Here is a 23,721-nt window from a genome sequence, read left to right as displayed (position 1 = left end):
AGGTATTTCCACAAATCTGCAGGATCTTTTAATAAGGGATATTCATTTTTCAATCATACATCAAGATAACGACGAAGAAAAATTATGGCTTTGGCTTTATCCTTCTGGGATGTATTATTTTCAGCCTTAATGGTATCTCCAAGATCCATTGAATCAAGATGGATTTTAGCATATAGTATCCAGATATATCAAAAGCATTATATTCAAGATGAAAGAATTTTGATATAATAAAAATTTGTTACCTAGAGTCTTTCTAAAATTTCGTTAGAGTTTCGTGCTGATAACATGTTGTATAAATAAATAACTAATGAAGATATATAAAGTAAATAAGTATAAATAGAAGATTCTAATTTTGATATTCACCAATATAATTATCGTAATATAATAATAGAAGAAACTTATATATTTATTGCTATTATATATTTATTGCTATTATATATTAGTAGCGTACGAAAGAGAAAGAAGAAAAGTTTAATATAAAGAGAGAGAATTGCTCTTTATTTTATTGTGTGTATATTACATCTGATGATGCCTTCTATTTATACATGAAAGCTGGCTTCATTTTCAACCTTCATTTATTGGATTTTGTCTTGTAAAATGATTCTTTCAGCATTGAGAAAGTTAACCCACCTAAATCATACGTGGTCATCCACATCTTATCACAACAACTGCAAGCAATAAAACTTCAAGATCGAATATTTTATGTTAAATTGTTAATTACCAAACTTTTTTCTTTCCCTTGATTAAGAAAAGAATGGTGCATAACATAACTAAAATTGTTATATATATATATATATATATATATATATATATAATTCTGAAATGATGCCAAAAAATATGAGAATCTCACAACAAAAATAAGGTGCATGTGATGAAATTTGGCTTATAGTTAAAAAAAAAAAAAGGAAAAGCCGTTGCAGGTATAGGCATAGAAAGTTAGAAACCAAGGAATGATATCATTTGGTTCCAAAACTAAGAACATTAATTAGCTATAATAAAATTTGCAACAAATAAGTCAGGTCTTGGAGTGGAAATAATGTAACAAATTAACAAAGCTTTTTTCTTTTCTTTTTTTAGTAATTATTTAGATGTCATTAAATTATTAAAAAAAAATTTTAAATAATTTTTTTAATATGTTTGATAAAATTTTATTAATAAAAATAAAAAAAGTTAAAAAATAATTTTTTTAAAAAAACTACAATTTATATCTTTTTCATTTAAAAAATATTTTTAACATAATAAATAAATAAATAAATATTTTTATATTATTATATTTAAATATAATTACTAAATAAAGATATTTTTATATGAAATATTCAAATAAAATTATTTTTATTATTTTTTAATTTTTAAAAATATATCACTTAAAAAAAATCTTTTCCTAAGACGTTAAAAGAGGGGAGTTGCATTGCATGAATAGAAAAATAAGGTGAAAACTCAATGCAATCCACTTCACATGAAGTTGATAATTGAGAGCCGTTAAATGATTTGACTAATTTGACTAAATTTTCATCTAAGAACTTTTAGCTATCAACTTCACGTAAAATCTATCTATCTAACTAACTAACATGTCATGAGAAGTTCACAGGTAGGGTTCAAAGAAGAAAAAGAACTAAACCAGCTACGTGAAATCTTTAAGACATGGACAACGATGGCAGCTTAACGGCGATCCTAGAGCTCGCCGCGCTCTTGAGGTCGCTCGATCGGGATCAACATTGATGCAAACGGCAACCACCGTGAGTATGTATTGGCCTTAGAGCTGGCCGCAGCAGCGCCATGGCGAAGATGGGACAGCCTCTTAGCTATGGAGATGGTGTGATTAGCTTCATTGAGTTGAGTAGGTCTAAATCTGGATTATTAACTTCATTGGTGATCATAATAATGGTTTATCTTGAAATTCTAGATATAACAATTACTCATCATATATTCTTTTTAAATTAGAGAGTAAATTACATGCTTTGATGTATTATATTGTATAGTAAATTTGTTTTATAAATCTTCAATATATGAAATAATTATTAATGTACAATTATACTACAAATATAAAAAAATAGTTATCAAATCAACCACCAATATAAAGTATATATTTAAATATAAAATATATATTAAAAATAAATATATAACTGATTTAATAACTAATTTTTGTATACACATATCATTTATATCAATTATAACATTTAACCAATTTAACACAAAATAAATTAAGTTTTAAAATCACATATCAAATGTACTCTAGAATTACACAAATATTTCTTAAATTTTAATTTAAACATATAATATATTAAAACATATATAATGGAGATTTATTTCATGTATTGAATGCGCGTGTAATTATATTTATTATAATAATATTTGAGAAAGAAAATTTATCCTCTAAATTTTGAACATTATCGGAGTAATTATCTCTTTTTAATGACTAACTGAAGTAAAAATTACTTTTTTAGAATATTTTAAAGAAAAATATTAGGGATTATTAGAATTTATTGTTTTTGGTCATCGTTTAGCCATTAATTCAATTTTTTAGTCTAATAATCCAACAATATATTTTATCCTATACTTTTAAACATTGATGACTAAGTGATGATAAAAAATAATAAATTCTGATGGCCTAACATTTTTCTATTTTAAAATTTAATTGTATATTCCTTTTGCTTCATTTAGTGTCCAGAGGAATGTTTAGGAAGATTTTTAAGATGTTATATTATTACTTTTTTTTTTAAATTCCTTTATCATTTTTTTCATTATTTTAATTATCTTTGGGTCAACGAAATAATCTATTTATATTGGGATGTGTATATTTAGTGGATTGATAGGAATATTTTGTATTAATCTGAATTTGGAGGAGGATCTTATTGTGTGGGAAAGAAATTAACTTATGAAAATGAAAATTCAAAGTATTAACTAAACAATGTCTTGATCAATTTTTTTTTTTGGACTATTTAATTACTTAATTAGTGCGCAAAAAAGGTATCCTAATAAGATCTTTGATGGACCCAAAATTCCTCTTTCATTTTCTGAAGAGAAATCCAGACAGTGGTTTCTTAAGGATAACCCTTGAGATTTCTTGTAACCCAAGGAAGACCAATGTCTACCTCAAATATGTACACTACATAGATTGTTATTACATTCATTTTGTTCCTACTAAAGAATCTTTCATACAACAAAACAAAAAGAATTATACCTTGTTCTTCTCAGACTTGAAGACGTTTCGAGGCTTCAAGCCGTTGGGACGCCTGGAAACGGGCAGTGAAGCCAACTGTCGTGTGTCTTATCGACCTCTGCCGGACAACATTAACATATTCGGGGTCAGTTGCTTGGCCATCACTCCTTATCCACTGTATCATCTGATGGAACATAGGGTAGAACCGCATTTGGATCGATGCGTAGATGAAATAAGGAAGGAGCGAAGTGACGAGAACAAGAAGAGTGATGAGCCAGTAAGATGGTGCCGGAGCACAAGCCTCAACAAAGACCTTATATGCAGTGGTTGAAAGAGTAGGATCCATGGCACCATATGCTAAGAGGAATAAATACCACAAAAGAATGCCACCCCAAATGAAAATGTGTTGAATGTAGGTGAAGTAATTTATGGATAATGCCATTTGGCAATTAACAACCCAAACTACACAAGTGTACATTGTGGCTCCAAGTTCTTGGAGCCCGGCGACTTCACCACCTTTTCGGAATGCCTGATACTCGATTGCCTTGACGCAGAAGAAGAATATCAGTGTAGCGTTTAAGACTCCGTTGAAGGCCCAGCCGAGGATTCGTTTCCAGCTAAACAGGACGTTTTGTACACCTTCTTGATATAGCAGTGGGAACTGGAAAAATGAGAGCAAAATGATGTCATGAGAAGCAAGCAAAGCAGAGTAATTTAACCTTTTAATCAAACAGTTTCATGACAATCACTATGGTTGCATTTGTTTACAGACACAAACACTGACATTATATTTTTCATCATATTTTTCTTCTTAAATTTTGTGAGGAAGGAAATCAGGTAAATTGAACTTTTTATAATTTGTTCTATCTTATATTTAGTTTATCATCAAACAAAATACAAAAATACTAATTTTTGTGTTTCTCTCCTTTGTGTCATGTTCTCACTGTCCTATTTTGTTCTGTTTTCAAAAGCAAACGCAGCTTCTAGTTTAAAAGTTTGTAACCAAGCTTCTATAATAGAAAAATTTCCAAACAGATTCTTATAGTTTTAACATTTCAAATCAAGTTCCTACCCCGGATAAATGTTTTTCAACTAAGTACTTCTAGTTGAAAATTGTTTTTAACTTAGATTTAAAATGTTTGAACTTTGGAGACTTGATTGAAATTTTCTTTACCATACTAGGAATATGATTACTACTTTTTTAAATTATAGGACCTAATCGAAAATTGAATGCTATAAGAGCCCCTTCAAAGTAATTAAACCTAATCAAAACAGATAGATACCTTGAGGCATAATTTGGCAGAGACATCTTGATCAAATACTCCCAAGGCAATAACAGGAAGAGAAGTGAAGAACACATTATATAATGACAGGAACCAATCATTATATGCAGCTTCACCCGAGAACGAGGCATAGATCTCATAGAAGAAAAGAGTGAGGCCAAAGGCAATGTTCTTGTAAAAAAAGTAGCAGATCTGTCAAATAATAATAAAAGATGTCAAGAACCACTTGTAGTTTTCTTAATTGTAGTAGCTTAGTAGCAGTAACCAAAGAAGCAGAATAACAGGTTTCAACTTCAATAATTCTTGCAATATAGACCCTATAGTTTAAAGCAAGAATATAAATAGAGAAGCATAAGCTTTGGATGTGTGACTTTTAAAGATAGCATTGCTACCATTGATGAGATTCTTCTGTAACACCAATGTCCATGCACTAGAAGTAAGCGCTCTAGAAACCGGAACTGTGCAATTGCAATATCACTTGACATAACTGCCTGAAGATTTTGGTGTGGAAAAAGAAAAGTAAGAAGTCAAGATACAAAATAGTCATGACAATAAGAAGAACAATTTAAGGTTGTGTAGGAAAAAAGAAACGTTGCTGTTTTACCTGCATTCCTTCGACACCACTGATACCGATCCCAATATCTGCTTCTTGGAGCATTCCAACATCATTTGCCCCATCACCAATTGCTAGAGTTGTACTACCAGTTTTAGTCTTAACTAGTCTAGTTACCTGAAATTTTACAATAATATGACTTCACAAACTGAATTGTATCTAGATACATTATTGTTTCATGAATGTATCGAATTTTTCCAATTGACAGATTTAAATAAGAGCAAAACACTCTTGTGATTCAAGTAACAAGAAAAACTTACAAGTGCTTTCTGTTTAGGAGATGACCGGCAGCATATAACCGATGCACAGCCGATGGCGAGTTCCAGAAACAAGTCCATAACATCATCATCTAGAGCGTGTGTGAGTGACTTCCCGTCGATGATCAGAGCAATGGCCTCGGAGTTTTCATTAGATGAAGAAAGTAATGCCTCTCCTTCCCTTAATTGTCGAAGAACGATTTCCTTGATTGCCTGAAGAATCAGTAATATTAAGCTTCATTCAGTCAAATGACCATACATCTTATATAGTATTATTACCCAAAGTTCAATGTGTAAAATACCACAAGATTACATGGTGTTATGCTATATCAATACTTGAAATGAAAATCTTTTCAAGCATGTTTTTGAATCTGAAATGCATGATATAGAGTTGCATGTTCTGTTTTTCAAGTTAAGGTTTTTCCATTTTCCTGTTATCGTCTAAAGCATATACAAAGATATTTGCATTAATGCTAGTAAGGACAAACAGTTATTTAAGGTTTACCGCATCCGCAGCAGATTTGTCCTCCGCTTTCTCCAACGATTTTGCCTCTGGAGTGTCCGAGCTAATTATAATTTGCTTCATTCCTTGTCTGAGTAAACTACAAGCATACCTGAAGAAGAGACATCATAGTATTATCACATAAGCAGAGGATTGTGTTAGGCCTCGACAACCAACGCAAAAGTTTGTCGAATCTTCATGACTATGCATATTACCCGATGTTGATTGCTGTCTCCATTTTGTCACCAGTTAAAACCCATAGCTTAATGCCTGCCTGTGCTAGCTTGTCAATGCATTCAGGAACCTAGATTTCACAAACAAGTTTATAAGAACTCAAAATAAAGAACTGTAACTGTTACAAGTTCTTATCATAGAATAAGACATGACAAAATCATATAAATAATAGACACAGTAGCCCTGGTGATTGAGAAATAGTAAATTCTCATAAATAATCAAAGTTTATAGATTTTAGTTGTTAGAACCACTTTTTTGTAGAAGCAACACACTGTTTCAATTTAGTGCTGAAAAATAAGTGTAGGCCCTTTCATCTAGTTTTAGAAAACAGTATTTGTTTTGCATACCCCATTTTGAAGTTTGTCTTCAACTGCAGTGGCACCAAGAAGAATCAAATCCTTCTCAATCTTTTTGGATATTTCCTCTATTACCTGCTCTCGATCCGCACTCACCAAGTTCTTGGCTTCCATGAATTCTTTATTAAATTGATTGTATTCATCCTCATCGAGTTCACGATATGCAAGTATCAAGGTCCTCAAACCAGCATCAGCATATTCATTAATGTGCTGCTTAGTCTTCTCTTCAAACTCCCTTCCATTCTTTGCAAGTCGTTCGAACATGACACTGATCACAAAAGCCACAAAGAAAATCAGATTCATATTTTGAATCAACATCTTAAAACCAAATGAAAATGATAGTATCTAAAGCAATGAACAAGATTTCGAACCTGTCAGCGCCTTTGCTAAGTAGTAGTAGTTTACCCTCCTCATCTCTCACTATGACCGACATCCTCTTTCTTGCACTAGTAAACTCCAATATATTCAAAAGCTGGTAGTCCCTGTCACAGGTGAAAAGACAAAACTCATATTTCAAGTTTCAGAAACATGTAAGAAAGAAAAATCAGGCTTTCACATACAAGTTCAAGAACATTACCTTTCAGTAATCTTGCCTGATACGGAATTGAGCTCGCGCAGCATAATACTTGACTGTGTCCTTTCATAAAACTCAAATCCAAGTTCTCTAGCAGCTATAACAAAAGCTGCCTCATCCGGTGACTCGGCTTCATACGAAACTTTACCGGTTTCTTCATCAACTTCAGGTATTGCAGTATGGCATACAGCCAACAAGCGCAAGAATTTCTGTATTACATAGGCATGAGGTTCTTTATACCAATTTCCATTCATGATCCTTTCATCCATAAAGTTGAAACCTTTAATTGATGATTTTGCTTCAGAATTTGCAACATTGTCATCTTCAGTCAACTCTAGACCTTTTCTCCTAGCCATAGCTCTCTCCACTTCAGTAACACCCTGTCCATAGGCGACCCCGGCGATAGAACACTTGATAAACTCCATAGAATTGCAGGTCAAAGTTCCTGTTTTATCCGAAAGTATCGTATCGACTTGGCCTAGTTCTTCATTCAAATTCGAGGTTCGAGCATGTGCTGGCTGGTCAGTTTCCTCATAATACATGTTCAAGTCCTGGTTGATGAAAATGCTTTGAAGAACTTTGACAATTTCAATGGAGACATACAAAGAAATTGGAATCAAGTAACTATAAAGCATTAGTGCAGTCAAGAAATGCAGAGTTGCTCCAATTGGTGCTTTCTTTGGATCATAGTAGATCGAAGTATCATCGGGTCTAAGGTACCATCTCTTCATTCTTCCATTTTCTAAGTCTTCCCTTGTTGCAATCCCAAAGAAAATTGAGCCAATAAAAGAAATCAAAAACAAGATAAGGAACAAGAAGTAGATTATCTTATCCATTCTTCTCTCAACATTGCTTCTCTTGGAAGGAGGATCTGTCGAATTCTGCATAACTTTTGTATCATGACCTGTGAAAATAACCACACCATAGATAAAATCTGTGTTCCTGAGCTTTGAGTCCCGAAGCAGTAGCTGCTGAGGTGAAAGAGGATACTGTTGATCATCAAGCTCCAGGCTTCCAACAAAAGAGTACAAATTCGCATTCGGGTCTTCACATTTGATGGTAGCACTGAAATTTTGGAAGTTTGAGTCTTCTTGCAACTTTGAAGTTTCTTCCAGTGCTTGTTTCAGTTTAAGATTTGTTTCTCCATCAAGATTCATGGTCTCAACATAACAAATCGCTTCGTCATAGCTCGATGAAAGTAAGATGAGATCAGCAGGAAAAAATTCATCTTTTTCCACTTTTACTATGTCTCCAACTCTCAAATCCCTCCATTTGGAATGATCAAAATCACCTTCTCCATTGTGAACTTTAACTCTTCTGTTGTTCATCTCAACATCCTGATGCAATTACAGGACTAATAATCAACAGTAGCAGACAAAAAGCATCCAAATAAGGATTCTGAGAATCTCTTTTAAGATTCATTTCTGTTTCTACATCTTGCATCACTCACTCAATTCATGAATTAAGTCACGCGACATAAAATACAAAGACACTGAGATAATCGAAACATTTTTCTTGTGCCCCATTCCTTCCCCTAACAAGTTTGCATCTCTCCAATCATGTATGTATTTCTATCCTAAGACAGTCTCCGAATTCGACATTACTACTTAAATTACAAAACAGTTAAAAAATTATGAGCAGAAAAGTATCTATACTTCAAAACTCTCTCAAGAACATATTCAATTTGCATCATAGAAACCAGAGAAACAAAAATCTTTACCTGCTTGAACCTCCTCCAATCCTCAACAGCCTCTTTCCCCATTGTAGCAGAAACCACAACCACAAGAGGAACAACATTGCTAACAGCCGAATAAGGCGAAACAGGGAAGAAAGACAATATAGCACAAACAAGGAAGTAGAAATTGGCCACCCTTCTAAACTGTTCAAACAATGATTTGGGTAGAAAAGTTGCAAGTGTGTACTTAGTTGTGCTGACATAATTATCACCATAGTTGAGTTCTAAATTACCACTTCCCTCAGCACCATTGCAATATACTATTCTTGAGAATCCAGGGCCTCCTAGGAGTGAATGTTCTTCATTATCTCTGATTATTGAAGCTTTCCCACAAGAAAATGCATGGATCCTGCTGAAGTGGTGCCTCATTATCTTTGAAGAGGGAAAAAAAAACCACCAAAAAGAGAAAGAAAAGAAGTTGAAGTTCAAAACTTGGAAGGTAATTCAGGTTTGTTTGGCTATAATCTAGTAAAAAGTGAAGAGCTTTGATAAAATAAAACAAAAACCAGATTTGTAAAGACTCAAGTACTAAACTAAACTACAACCAATGGAATGGAACCAAGTAATTTAAGAAAAGAAGATATTTTTATTATAAAAATTAACTTCTTTTCTTATGACAAAAGTGCACCTGTCCATTAAGGATAGACTCTAACCCAAAAAAACAAAAGGAAATGAAATCATGTGAAGAAATTAAATATGGGAACAGAGCATATATTCTCCTTGGTCACTGATCAGTGTTCCTTTTGTTTTGTTTTGGGCACAGATGGAAACTTGAAAAGGAGGAGAATTTTTTAGCAGAGAAAGAGCAGAAGCATGATTTGGTGTATGATTTGTATTTGTTTGGTGATTATTGGTATTGAGTTGGAAGCTGAAGATGTTGACTGTAATGTCAGTTTGACTCTTAGCTGAGATGAGAAGAAGGGAGAGAAACACTTAGTTCTTAGTTCAAAGTCTACCCTTATAAAACATAAATTGATAAATATAATTAGTTAGAAAATTATCATTTTTTAATTAAATTTTTTATTTTGTCTTACCTATATTAATTATTTTAATAGTTTTTTTTTAGATAAACCACCCATTTAAAATGATAGAGTTTTAGAATTATCCGTTTTTTCTAAATTGACTTTGGTTATAATTATATCTTTCCCAAATTTTTTTTAGTCAAGTATCTAATTTGATGCCAACTACAATAAAATCCACCACTTTATTACCTAGATTCTAGTATCTAGCACTAAATAAACAAAATACACTGTAATCTTATAAAAGGTACCCAAAAAATATATGATTTTTTGTCTTTCAAGAAATGTATTTATATTTCTATAACCAAATAGATATTTTACATAGATACTAAAAATCAACTATTATAAAAAATATTCATAGAAAATAGATTATTTTATTATAATAGAATTGATTATTTTAATAATTAATTATTTTATTAAAAATATATGTAAAGTAATATATATAAATATATACAAATATATAATAATTAATTTAGTATCAAATTTTATTATTTATAGAATAATTTTTTTCATTATCTCTCTATTTCTATTTTAAAACTAATTTTCACATGTAACCTAGCCGTTCAAGTTATTATTACTGCTGATTTTCCATTGCTGTTGATTATTAATGGTTTAGGGTTTGGTAAAAAAGTGTAGGATCCCCTTAAATTCAAAATGAATTGTAATTTGTCAATATTTATATCATATGCTTTAAAGCCGAAACACTAAAAAGAAGTTTTATTATAAATTATTGGAAATATTTTTTATTTTTATATTTCAATATATTAAATACATAAAAAATTTAAAAAGTGTTTGTTATTATATTTTTAAAATGTACCTTTAAAGCATAAGATAACTAAGTCTTATTTATATATCTTTATCGTTAATTACTTCTTATTTTAATTTTCTATTTCTCTGTAACAATTGAATCAATGATAAGATTAGCATACAGTCATTTCTCACATGAAAAGATTTAAATCTACTTGTAAAGCAGAAGAATCTTTAAATCAAATTGTTGCCTTGTTGGCAACGGTTCAAGCAACAATTATAATCAACACAAGGAATGAAGATCCAGATTCTGAATTGAATAAGGACAAGAATTTAGAGGGGAGTGGAAGAGATTTTTAATTTTTAATTTTCGTGATAATTTTGTGCCGTGCTTATTGGGGTAAAGAATGGATCAATGGAAGATGCTGATTTTATTTCTAAATGGAGTTTGGCAAGAAAAAGTTGAAAAAAAGACACTAGAAAAATAAAAATAAAGATAATTGTTAGTTTTTTATTTTTTGTAGAAAGACAAATGTATTGGTTCTATAACAAAAAATCATGGGACTTAAACTTTTTATCTAAATTAAGGACTAAAAGATATGCTACCGCATTTTAGTGACAAAACTCTAAAAGATTCTAGTTATCTAGTATTTAAAAAAAAAAGACAAATTTTGTTGTAGCATTATAAGTGTGACCTTTAATTTTAATATAGTTGATCTACAATATATAAGCTCCTAGTCCAATAGTATATTTTATAAAAATTTACTCCAATAAACAATTATTTAACAATATAATTTTAATTAAGTTGACACCAATATCATTTTATTCTATCTCTCTATATACTTTAAACAAGCCATTTTCATATTAATGTTAGCTTTTAATATAACCTAATCTTGTGCATTTCTAAAAAGACTAATTTAATTTGTGGAGAATGATGCAACATTAATTCACATATTCCTTTTCTTTATTTGTAGTTTGGACCACTCTTCCAGTCAGCAAGAAAACTACTCTCAACGAAATTATTGAAATTTTGCAACCAACTCTATTAACTTTACTAAATGCTAATGCTAATGTCTCTTTTTAACTTTGAAAAATAAGAGTGCCTCTAACTTTGGGTAAAAACTGTCGTTGGATGCTGACTTGGTAAGCATTTTGGCCAATCATCTTTATTTCATCATATATGTGTGTATTGAAAATTGAAATTCTATAGAGGTTCGGGGTTCCATTAAGAAAAGGAAATCACATATCATATATAGAGGATCAATCCTTAGATGGAAAAGTAACATGAAAAAGAAAAAAAGAAAGATTTTATGACGAGAAGTAGAGGATGGGGATTGATTAATAGTGGTTACTTACGTGGCATTATAAGTGTGAGCTTTAATTTTTGGGGTTAGTATAGTCATCATGTGTCATGTTGCCCAATTTTGATTCCAAAAAAATATAAATATGCTTTGTTTAGTTCCTATATAGTCAATTGTTATATATGTTATGGAAAGATGAATAATGTCTAATGATGTGGTATGTTGAATGATATATATTGACTAATAATTCATCATTTGTTAACACTTGAGAAAGTTAAATTTTAAAGTGATGTCTAAAATTATATTCGAATTTTAAAATAATTATTTAAGTTAATAGTTATTCATATTTATTTTTGAAATTGTATTTTAGGACTCAAAGTCATTTTTTAAATATTTTTCGTCAACTAAGTGTCATCAGAAAACTAATATGGACTTATTTCTGACATGTTGATCATGTAACAGCTAGTTATTGTAGAGTAGAAAAATTTGTTATGGTAATTTGGTCCTTAAATCAAATTTAAAAATCTTAATTTTTAAATTTAAAGATCACTATCTGTAATTTTTCTATTCTCTTCTCTTCTCTTTGTAGCTATTTTGTATACATCTTTTCTATCTTCAAAGTCAGACAATTATGACTAGCACGAGCAATATAGTTGAAAGCTCAAACAACCCACACTCTAATGAAAGCGTTGCTAGGAGAATCACTAGAAATAGAGATTCGTATTTGCTAGATTGATATGGGTGCAGGTCATAACCGGTTCTGCGATGGTCAGGGACCGATATAACCCAGGGAGGCCCTTCTTCGATTACCCAAACTACAATGTAAGTGGTTGTTCTTATTTGTTGTGTTTCTGGATATAAAGTTGGCTCATTCACTTCCAATCTTTGTTGAATTTGAATGTAGACCGTAAGTAAGAGATGGTGTGAACTATTTTTGTAGGCAAATAAAATTCGAGAAAAAGATGTGACAATCACTAATGGTAGAACTTGTTCTTTAATTGACAATAAAAAATAGAAGATAAAGATTGCTTAGAAGTTTGGAAGTCTGGAGTCTGAACTTAGAGTTCTAACAACGGGTGAAATTTTAGTATTTAGATATATGATGCTGATTAGTAGTTTTTTTTTTTTTTTTTTTATGTTGGATAGACAATGGCCAATTATAACTTGTAAAAAACAAATGAGATGTGCATATACATATGTTATTCTTGTACTTGTTTCTATGTTTGAAACAAATGAAAATTGACACTATTTTTCAATACTCTTATTTGCATATTTTGGGATAAGAAAAAATAATATCAAATGTTAATCTATTATCAAAGTTATAATTCATCTTCATAATATAAAAAGACACAGCTAAAATATTGTTCACTAAGTATGTCAAAATTACCAAAATTAAGTCTTTATTCAAAACAATAGGATCCTAATTAAGAAAGTATTGAAATCAAATAGTCTAAAAAAAACAAATAGACAAAAACACCAATTGTTTTCTATACATAATAATTTAAGTCATCATTTTTTAGTTATGGATGGCTTAAATCCAGAAGTAAACACAAATTTCAAGAAGTTTACAAAAACATGTGTTCTTACATTTTTTTTCTAAATGTCTCTCTTTGGTGAATGAGATTTATTAGATCTTTTTGGGTTGGACCTATTAACAGACTTTTACAGTGGATTGAATCTTTATTTTTAATGGTGGGTTAGGTTTACTAACAGATTTTGCAGTGGGTTAAATTTTTAGTTTTGCTTGTGAGTTGGACTCACTAATAGGTTTTGCAAGGTGTTGGATCTTTGGTTTACATCCTGAACTAACTTTGTTACTAGGTTTTTTTGTGGGGATTGATTTTAAGGTGAAGCTAGTATCTTTTGAATTATTGAATTTGGGGTGGAGCCAGTTGAATTGGATTTGGATTTGGCTTTGTTGTGAAAATTAGTTTTAGAATGAAACTACTCAAATTTGAGTTGGGATTAGGGAATTTCGAATTTGCTCTTTACACTGGATAATCTTCTAAGATCATTAACAGCTTTCTTTTAGATACTGGTTCTTCCTCTTCATTAAAAATAAGTTTATAGACTCCATACGTATAGTACACATGGACAACTCCCTTTTTTTTTACCATGAAAACACATCTCTATGAGCTTTTTATCATGTGTGATAGTTCGAATACCACTCTTCAAAGACCTATTAGAAGTCAACTATCAATATTGAGTCACCTTGTCGTACTCAATATGCTTGTGGTAGTCTCGAACTGCTCTACGTCAAGTTCAGACAATTCAAAAATTTGTTATTTGTCCACCAATATAAGACACACTTCCATCCTACATTGTGTTAAATGACCCTCCATGATGATATATGATGGTAACGAGATGATGATCTATTTACAAATTGAACAAAAATAAATAATCAAACTCAATATTTTCAACATTATTAAACTCACAAGCAAAATATAAACTCTTGTATTCAATCGTAAATGCATTCAATCCAACCACATTACTGCTAACACATTAAACTCAAACTAAAAGAATGTTAGACATCAATTAACCATAACAAACAATCCTTAATAAAAGAAAAAACAATTTTAACTTAGTCACAAAAAAAAAAAAAGACTTCCCATTAAATCCAATCACAAATCACAAAAGAGCAATATACCAACCCACAAAATAAACCACAAATAATCCTATTTAACTACAAAAAAAATTAACAATATTAACAAAAAATAGAGCATCTCCTATCAGTTTTATGGCTGTTTTCTTTTTTTGTTTTTGCTAATCTCTGTTAGGAGTTTTTTTCTCTGACACACCTTGTCAATATTGACGACAACGTAATCGACCATGAAGATTTGTTGTTTTAGAAGGGAGTTGCTGCTGTGACAATACTCAACACAACCCCATTGAAAAATAATGAAAAGAAAAAAGATCTCTGTTTCTATTTTGAAAGAGAGAGAAAACATTAGATTAATATTTGAGAGAAGAATTAATATAATTTGTGGATCAAACGACGTCATTTGGTATAATTTAAGCACCAACTCGAATACTACGTCATTTAGAACTTGTCAGTGTGTTAGAGATGAGTGTATATCAGGTTTTCGATGGCGCCTAGTAAATATAAAATGTTTGAAGAACAACTCTGTGTTTCAAAATACAACTTCATGAATGAATATGATTAACTATTAATTTCAGGAAATACTTTAAGACTCGAGTGTATCTTCAGATCATCTTAACAACACATAACATTTAATAATAATAATAATAATAATAATAATAATAATAATAATTTATTATTTTAATTTATTAGTGAAGTTTAAAAGAAATTTGATTTGATCTTCTAAAATACTTGTCCGATTTTAATACTAAGATTACGTTAATTATTTTTTGCAATAATATTTTACAACTTTCATTTCTTTATATATATAAAAGATAGTGTATGTATATTTTATAGTTTGATTACGATGATTAAATAACTATTAATTATATCATTTCTCTGCCATGACTTACTTAATAGCTCAGTTACTTGTATAAATCTAGTTTACGAATAATTGAAAGGTATTATTACAATAATCATCTATATTAATTTGCATACAATTTAAAATAATTTAATATTTTATTGTTTTATTTTAAAACTATAAATAAATGTTTGTTACAAATAGGGGTGGCAACACTACCCGAACTCGCGGGTACCCACCCCGCCTCTACTCGTTCGGGACGGGTAATTACTCGCCCCCGCATCGGGACGGATTTTAACGGAGTGGGTTCTTGGGCGGGGCGGGGCGGAACGGGATCGGGTTTAGGTTAAACCCGCCTCTACCTGCTCCGGTATATATAATATATGTAACATATATAAAATAATTAGTAAAATGATTAATAATATTATATTATATATAAATTTTTACTTTAATTTATGTTATGTATGTAAATGGTGGTTATATAATTTTTAAAATTTTATTTTATTTGTTGGATTTAATAATTATAGGGACGGATAGGGGCGGGGCGGATACCCGCAGAAGTGGATTAGAATTTAACATTTTACTACCTGCGAGTAAGACGGGGCGGGGTCGAATAGAGCAAAAATCCGCCCCTACCCGCCCCGTTGCCACCCCTAATTACAAAGACCTATATTGCACAAGTATTGATATTTTTTTTTTAAATAGTATGCATGATTATCAATATGTAATTTTATCCATCTTCTCTTTATAGATATGGTTTTTAATCTATTTTTTTAGATTATTTTGAATAGGTACATAATTAATTTTTTTAAATTTTTAAATAATAAAAATTATAGTATTAATGTTTAATATATTTTTAAAATTAACTTGTGATCTTCTTAAAAATTATTTAAAATATTTATTGAAAAATTAAAAAGATAATATTTTATAATAATATTTTATTATTTTTTAAAATAATTATTTTTGTAATTAAAAAATTAAACACAAAATAATTTATATATAAATTATTTTTAATATAAAATGTTCAGATTTAAAAAAAATTAATTAAATTATTTATTCAAATTGAATTATTTTAATTTTTAAACGCTGTTATTTTCAAATTTTTTTAATAAGTTTTTTGAAGGCTGATATTTATATAAATTTTTAATCCAATTTTTATGCACCCTAAAAAAAAAAAAAACAAAAACCTCGAGCTTAAAAAAAATAAAAAAACCCAACGTTGAGGGAGGAAGTAGGGTTTAACGAGCTGCAAAGACCCTTTAGTGGCTTCTTTGGGGTTTTCGCAGATTCAATTTTGTACAACTTCAACAACCCTAACAAGTAACAACACAGCCACCGCCGCCGCCACTACCACCACCAGCACCATCACCTATGACGGAACCGGAGCTCAACCATGCGGAGGACCAATCAAACAACAACAAGAAGCTCCGCAAAAGGAAAAGGCCTCGCAAAGCCCAACAAGAAGCTCGCAATTCCGCCGATGATGAAGACCAAGAACAAGAGCAGCACAACGACGCTAACAACACCGATGAAGTAGAAGAAGAAGAAAAAAGAGAAGAGAAAAATGTGATACCTGGCGTTGAATCTGGAATCATGAGTTCCGTTCCATTCGATTCTCTTGAACTCTCTGATCCCACTTCCAAGGCTATTATGGACATGGGTTTCAATCGAATGACTCAGGTACATATAATAACAATAATGATGATGATGGTGATGAATATATAAGATAAGATAAGAAATCAAAGTTATCGTACAGTTCTACTGAGTTTATGATCTTATAATTTTAGGTTCTGAGCTGAGCTTTTTCTATTAAAGTTTCGGTGAACTCTTGAGTTTGATTGCCTTGAATATCATGCTATAAATTGAATGTCTCAGTTACATATATACGCAATGAATGGATTGCAAGGCTTAGTGTTGTTAATATTGGTGCGTGACTTGAATCATTGAATGGATTGCAATGTGTAAAATGCAGATTCAAGCGAGAGCTATTCCTGAGCTTTTGAAAGGGAAAGATGTTCTTGGTGCCGCGAGGACTGGTTCTGGGAAAACCCTTGCATTTTTAATCCCGGCTGTGGAATTGTTGTACAATGCCGAGTTTAAACCTCGCAATGGAACCGCCGTTATTGTCATATGTCCAACTAGAGAGCTTGCAATTCAGGTATAAAAGTGTTGCTGCTAGCACTGATTATCTTGTTTTGGAATTAAAGGGTTATTTTCCTAAAACAAGTTGCCTTTTTTTTTTTGGAGACACATGCGGTGGCAAAGGAATTGCTCAAGTATCATTCACAAACTCTTGGATTAGTTATTGGGGGATCAGGTAGAAAACGAGAAGCTGATCGCATTATTTCTGGGGTAAATCTGTTGGTGGCCACACCTGGTCGCCTACTTGATCACCTTCAAAATACAAAGGGATTCATATACAAAAATTTGAAGGTAAATTGTTGATCTTCCGTAGAGCTGTTTCTCTGTTTTTACTTGTTATTTTTTTTTGGTGACTTCTGTTTTTACTTGTTATGATATGCAGCATTTGGTTTTTTATACCAATAAATAAGTGATGTTAATCATGCTATTATGGAACATTCATTTAGTTGATGTCCTTGCTGTGCAAGTTTTATGAGAAATCCTGCCTTGGGTCTTTTGTATCTATGAAAAGTTGAAAACTTCAAAAGTAGATGATGTAGGATTAAGTGAGAAATGTGGGATGAAATGGAAGATGGTGGAATTAAAAGTGGGAGATGAATGCTGAAGAAGATTTTTGAGGAAACAGTTATGAAGTTCCTTGAATCCCTGTCCGTAAATGATTTTTTTTTAAATGGTTTTCAATATAGCACAAAGCTTTGTCATTGTTCTGCATGTCAATGTCTGATATTATTCTCATGCCCCTAGTGTTGCTGCCTGCCCATTATGCATTCTAGGTTTATTTGTTGGTGATGAGGAAACAGATCAAGAACGCAAATAGGAAATAGGAAGGGAAGCACACTTTTTTTCCTTTAAGGCAGCACTAATTTCTTTACTAGCCCTTTTTGACAATCTGCTTCATGAATGTGAGGGATTCCTGATGTACTCTTTCAGCAGATCATAAGCGAGCCTGCTGGCCTTGCAATCATTCATCAACTTCAAGGATTTCTTTCTTTCCTTCTTTTCTTGTGATAAAACAAAACATAATATTAACAAGTAAAATGTATACATAGAGATTATACGACAGTATATCCTCAAAACCAAACAATGGGATAAACAAAGAGCAAAGCTCTCCATTTTCCATTTTGGATATTCTTGATTTCATTGCTTTTAACTGGCTCATATCTGGAATTTTACTTTTTATAAATTTTTTTTGGGAATTCTATATTATGTTAATCTGCTTATTCTGAGCACTTGCATGATTTGGCAGTGCCTCATTATTGATGAAGCTGACAGGATATTAGAAGCAAACTTTGAGGAGGAAATGAAGCAGATCATTAATATACTTCCAAAGGTATTCATTCCCCATCCAATTTAACAGGGTTATGAAAGTATATTCATGAAATTGCACAATTTACAGTTTCTTTCATTTTATACTGCCTAGTGAGTTCAATTTACTGCTAAACCTATAACATTCTGAAAATGCTGGTGTTGCTTTTCCATCATCAATTTGTAGTATTTTTTGTTCTTTTATTGGGGTAGTTTCCATGACCAACCTAATTAGGAAGTCCGTAAGAAGCCATCTAACATGGCAAGGGAGACAGGGTGAGGGATTGGTAAAGAGAGATAGGGATGGAGAGCATCTTCATAGATTGAACCTCCATACTGCTAGCTGCTTACATTTACATATTTGCAAGATTTTTTAGTCCCAAAAGCTTTCATTTTCTTTCTTCTGGTAAGTTAATAATTTGACCGTAACATGAGTGGTCTTGTAGCTAAGATGTTTTAGGTTTGGGACCAAGCTTTATTGGCTGAGAAGTAATATGTGATTGCCATATCTTCAGCTGATTCCCCCTTTTCTCCTGATGTTTATTATTTTAGCTATAAGTTTACATGTAGTTTATGGTTTTTACCTATTGTCTATGACTGTGGTTGATTAATCTTCTTCTTGTTTAACAGACTAGGCAAACAGCTTTGTTTTCAGCTACGCAAACAAAGAAGGTTGGTTCTCCATTACTCATCATGCTTCTTCCTCCGTAACAATGCCTTCTCTCAAACTTTTTCCTTTTCTCAGTTTTTTTTTTTTATAATACTAATTCCCCCCCCCCCCCCTTTCCCCTGGTAAGTTAATAATTAATAACACAAGGCATATTTGGAAGCTAGAACTCTGGAAAAGGGGAATATCCATGATTCTGATTCTCTCCCTGTTAAAATTACAGGTTAAGGATCTTGCCCGTATGTCATTTCAGACAACTCCTTCCAATATTGATGTAGATGATGGGAGAAAAAAGGTGTTGAATTTTCACTTTTTCCATGAACTTTTTGGTGGACACTTTGGTGATACCCTTTGTAAAGCTTTTTTTGGCGTTAACACAACATTGACAAGATCTTCATCGAATTAGGTCACAAATGAAGGATTGCAGCAAGGCTATGTTGTTGTTCCATGTGCTAAGCGTTTTGTTGTTCTATATTCATTCTTGAGGAGGCATCAATCGAAAAAAGTGATGGTCTTTTTCTCTTCATGCAACTCTGTCAAATTCCATGCAGATCTTCTCAAGTGTGCTGGATTGGATTGCTTAAATATTCATGGAAAACAAAAGCAGCATGCCCGAACAACTACATTCTTTAATTTCTGCAAAGCAGAAAAGGGGATATTGCTTTGTACTGATGTTGCTGCTCGTGGACTTGACATACCTGATGTGGTACATTATTTTGTCTTACTAGATTAAGGATACTTTTACTAATTAATTCCTATTTGACTATTTGTTTAGTCTGTTGAGGTACTTCCCAAAATATCTTCAGTTGATTTTGTTGGTCCCAATGGCCTATAAAGAAATATAGGAAGAAAACTACAGATTTTAAGCTTCCTTTTTCTCTTAAAAGATTAAAAGGGAGATTTGGGGGAGGATTAGAAAAGGGGGAACCTGTGCCTTGTGATACTTTAGGATAAGCCTAATATTATAGAGTTAAGAATGCTGGGTTGGATGACTAAAAATATGCATAAGCAGAAAGTTGGTAGAATTTTACCTTTAGGTTGTTTAGTCATGTGCAAGAGATGCATAGAGGCATAGAATCCCCGAGAATTGGGAGTAGATCAAATAAAGCATAGCCTAATAACTAGGGATACAGGGCGACCTATAAAAACTATGAGCAAAACCCTTGAGAAATATTTAGATTTTTATTGTTTTACAACAAACTCATTTTGTGACACAACGGCACAATGCTTAGTTATCTATATTTATTGGTAATTGGAAATGATTTCCCCCTCCTTTCCTGCTTTGTAGGACTGGATTGTGCAGTATGATCCACCTGATGAGCCAAAGGTGTTTCCTCGAGTTCATTGATTTTGAATATCTGATACTGTTTGTATCTTTTGTATACATTGATGAACAATTGTAACATGTTTTCCCATATTGAATCCAGGAATATATCCATAGGGTTGGTAGAACAGCTCGTGGGGAAGGTGCCAAAGGAAATGCTTTGCTTTTTCTGATTGAGGAAGAATTGCAATTTCTTCGCTATCTTAAGGTCAGTTTATTTATATAGGGGATAATATAGATAGCGTAGCGAGTCTTTTTTCAGTAAGTGGTTAGATCAAGAAACACAACAAAACCATGTGGATTGTGGAGTGATCAATCAGATTGTTGAACTCGAACATTATCTTCTTGCACTTGCATTATGCAAGGAAGTTTTAACGTAGGTATCTGATGAGTTATTCTTAGATTGTCCTGAATCGTTAAATATTATACTTGTACCAATTTCAGGCAGCGAAGATCCCTATGAAAGAGTATGTATTTGAACACAAGAAGCTTGCGAATATACAGTCTCAACTGGTATATTCTTGCACCCTCAAAATCTATTTAAAATTTGTGTAATGAGGTAATCAATTGCTGGTTATCTCACACATCATCTGGATTGTGCAGGAAAAGTTGGTTGCGGGGATCTATCATTTGAATGTTATGGCTAAAGACGCGTATAGGTCATTTATATTAGCATATAATGCCCACACCATGAAGGATATATTCAATGTTCACCGCCTTGATCTACAGGTAGTTCTTCATTTGCATGATGTCATTATTATGATTTTTGGAACATTGTGCATATTCATGAATATATATGGTGGTAACAAGTTACTGTATGGCTTTTGCGTAGGCCGTTGCTGCTTCGTTCTGTTTTTCAAACCCGCCGAAGGTGAATCTGAACTTAGACAGCAGTGCTTCAAAGCATAGGAGGAAAATACGCAAAGTGGAAGGAAGATTAAGCGATGGAAAGACAAAATAAGCTGCAACAATTTTTGAAGAATCACCAAGGAGGCAACCCTCAAAAAGTTTTGTTAGAAAAATGTTTTAATGGTTATTTTGATCTTTTCATTTTTTAATCCTATCAACAACTTTCAGTAGCAGCTCATGAGAAGGAATAGCTATATTGAACTTGAGCTATCATGATCCTTGTTGGCCCCTTATATATAAATTTGTATTTGCATCTACCATTTCACTAACAGTTCATCCTAAGAATGAAATTAATGTCAACTCTCAAAAGTTATCACTGGCGGTTTTATTTCTCATATTCTATTATTGTTTCTTCAGTCTCATCACTTGACTGCAGATGTTCTTGTGGTAAGAATGATTTTTTATTTATTTATTTTTATGATGTATTTTTGTGCATTATTAATAAACTTTTTCTAAGGCAGTATTACAAGAGTTTAATTTTAGATGTTTTTGGTTTGTGTTGTCTTGTCAATTGCCAATTTACTAATTCAAAATTAAACGATCGTTAAGAATACCAAATTACATGGTACACCCTTAACATCCATCTGAGTTAAAAGTACTCTTAAGACTGTGAAATTAAATCGGTAACAATGTTACTTTTTTTCGTTGATTAACATTATACGCAGTATAGAGGTCACAAAATAATTCTCTACAAAACATCTAGCCATGTTAATAGCTTTAGCTTAGCACTTGTTATGTGTGAAGATAAGGATCTCTTTAACTAGATCAATCATTAGTTGTGTTCCCTGAAGTTGGTTACTGCCAATAACTGTAAGATTAGAATCTTTTCCTTCTACAAATGATAGGCAAACTGTACCTTCGTCTACCCTTAACAACGTTTGGTCATTGTTCATGTTGAAGGACACAAAATTTTCACCTGCAACATTGCCATTTTCAAAGTGCAATGCAATTGAAGGATACACATTAAATGAATCATCCTTATAACAAAGTTCTAGGTCTTCATGCGCATGCTCCCTTGTAAGGTTGTGATCAACTTTTTGTATCTCTAACTTGAACACATTATATGCTTCACTAGGTAAATATGTTGCGATTGATCCTATATCCAAGATAACCCCACCATCATAATTAAGACCATAGCCCCAAACACTAGATTTCACATCTAGCATAAACCCATTAATGCTTATACCAACAAATTGCAAAAAGTAATAATTAGGGTACCCACTATTCTCTCTCAAAGGGACCATGATGATGGAATTGTTACCAAGGCCATGTTTATCTATTTGTGGTGCCCTATCATAAAATTCAAGTGTTGAGGCTGTTTGTGATCCAAAATTCACAAGGCAAAAAGAGAATGCCTTTGCATTGAGTTGGCTTTGCAAAGAAAGTGGGCCCCTTCCAAGGCCCAAAACACCTGATAATTGGGCCCTATATGGGCCCTCATAAGAATCACCACACCCCATTATGAATTCCTTCAATTCATTATTAGAACGCTCAAAATTTAATGTGTCAATTACCATAGTTCCAAAGGAGCTAGATTCCTTACCATAATTCACATTATACCTACATGTCCATGAGGTGCAATTTCCCAAAAGCTCCTTCATCCTTGGGTCCAAGCATGTCTCAGAGTAACAACCAAGTTCTCTAAAAGTACTTGATTCTTTGGTATTGAAGGGAGAGCGTTGCATTGGGTAACAATTGCTACAAGGGTCACATTGGGTCCAAGTGATTGGGCTCCCTAGGTCCATTTGAACAAACGCAATTTGAACTGGAGTTCCAATCCACAAGAATAGTGCATAGGAATCATCAATAGGGTATGTATCTACTATAGCACCCATTTGAGGCTTGAGCATTTTACTATGGTATAGTGGGATGCTAATTTTGGGAATTGGAGAGAGTTGTGGAGTAGAAGTAGAGGATGATATGGATAGAGGAATTCTCATTGTTAACAATAATACACACCAAAATTTTGAAATGATTTCCATTCTTTGCAACTAGTTAACTACCTTGTTGCAATTTCTTTTCTTTTGTAGTTGGTCACATGTTTTAAATATTTCGGTTTTAAATATGCAATAAGTGATTTTTAACTTATTTATTTTAACTATCTATCCCATCTTAATTGCATGAGAAATTAAAAAATATTTATTTGAGAACTA

General features: G+C 32.1%; 3 protein-coding genes across 3 annotated transcripts; 1 reads left to right on the top strand and 2 right to left on the bottom strand.

The window, feature by feature from the left end:
• Nucleotides 1–2,993: 2,993 nt before the first annotated feature.
• Nucleotides 2,994–9,674, bottom strand: LOC107621154 (putative phospholipid-transporting ATPase 9). The gene is made up of 11 exons (XM_088483377.1): nucleotides 8,700–9,674; nucleotides 6,983–8,316; nucleotides 6,777–6,887; nucleotides 6,397–6,673; nucleotides 6,031–6,119; nucleotides 5,819–5,927; nucleotides 5,317–5,526; nucleotides 5,048–5,173; nucleotides 4,836–4,934; nucleotides 4,444–4,635; nucleotides 2,994–3,821 (listed from the first exon to the last, which is right to left on the bottom strand). The coding sequence occupies exons 1-11, from the start codon at nucleotides 9,081–9,083 to the stop codon at nucleotides 3,192–3,194; spliced, it is 3,561 nt and encodes a 1,186-aa protein (XP_088339503.1). The 5' UTR covers nucleotides 9,084–9,674; the 3' UTR covers nucleotides 2,994–3,191.
• Nucleotides 9,675–16,386: 6,712 nt separating this feature from the next.
• LOC107623179 (DEAD-box ATP-dependent RNA helicase 27) lies at nucleotides 16,387–21,884 on the top strand. Its single transcript, XM_016325350.3, has 12 exons — nucleotides 16,387–16,901; nucleotides 17,194–17,379; nucleotides 17,469–17,654; nucleotides 18,610–18,693; nucleotides 19,299–19,340; nucleotides 19,559–19,630; nucleotides 19,742–20,041; nucleotides 20,624–20,662; nucleotides 20,763–20,867; nucleotides 21,104–21,172; nucleotides 21,263–21,388; nucleotides 21,492–21,884. The coding sequence occupies exons 1-12, from the start codon at nucleotides 16,593–16,595 to the stop codon at nucleotides 21,618–21,620; spliced, it is 1,647 nt and encodes a 548-aa protein (XP_016180836.1). The 5' UTR covers nucleotides 16,387–16,592; the 3' UTR covers nucleotides 21,621–21,884.
• Nucleotides 21,885–22,290: 406 nt separating this feature from the next.
• LOC107621156 (aspartic proteinase nepenthesin-2-like) lies at nucleotides 22,291–23,508 on the bottom strand. Its single transcript, XM_016323192.3, has one exon. The coding sequence runs from the start codon at nucleotides 23,506–23,508 to the stop codon at nucleotides 22,291–22,293; it is 1,218 nt and encodes a 405-aa protein (XP_016178678.3).
• Between the last annotated feature and the right edge of the window lie 213 nt (nucleotides 23,509–23,721).

The sequence above is a fragment of the Arachis ipaensis genome, chromosome B10 (genome assembly GCF_059453495.1).
Source record: "Arachis ipaensis isolate K30076 ecotype BB chromosome B10, ASM5945349v1, whole genome shotgun sequence".
NCBI lineage: Eukaryota > Viridiplantae > Streptophyta > Magnoliopsida > Fabales > Fabaceae > Arachis > Arachis ipaensis.
Note: the sequence above shows the minus strand (reverse complement) of the source record. Positions and strands in the feature narration are given on the sequence as shown.

Coding starts and splice junctions, on each gene's coding strand:
- LOC107623179 (XM_016325350.3), top strand. CDS start 16,593: ATGACGGAACCGGAGCTCAACCATGCGGAGGACCAATCAAACAACAAC. Junction 17,655..18,609: donor TCATATACAAAAATTTGAAG/GTAAATTGTTGA, acceptor ATGATTTGGCAG/TGCCTCATTATTGATGAAGC. Junction 20,868..21,103: donor AATTTCTTCGCTATCTTAAG/GTCAGTTTATTT, acceptor TACCAATTTCAG/GCAGCGAAGATCCCTATGAA.
- LOC107621154 (XM_088483377.1), bottom strand. CDS start 9,083: ATGAGGCACCACTTCAGCAGGATCCATGCATTTTCTTGTGGGAAAGCT. Junction 5,527..5,818: donor ACAAATCTGCTGCGGATGCG/GTAAACCTTAAA, acceptor CTGATTCTTCAG/GCAATCAAGGAAATCGTTCT. Junction 4,935..5,047: donor GTGGTGTCGAAGGAATGCAG/GTAAAACAGCAA, acceptor CAAAATCTTCAG/GCAGTTATGTCAAGTGATAT.
- LOC107621156 (XM_016323192.3), bottom strand. CDS start 23,508: ATGAGAATTCCTCTATCCATATCATCCTCTACTTCTACTCCACAACTC.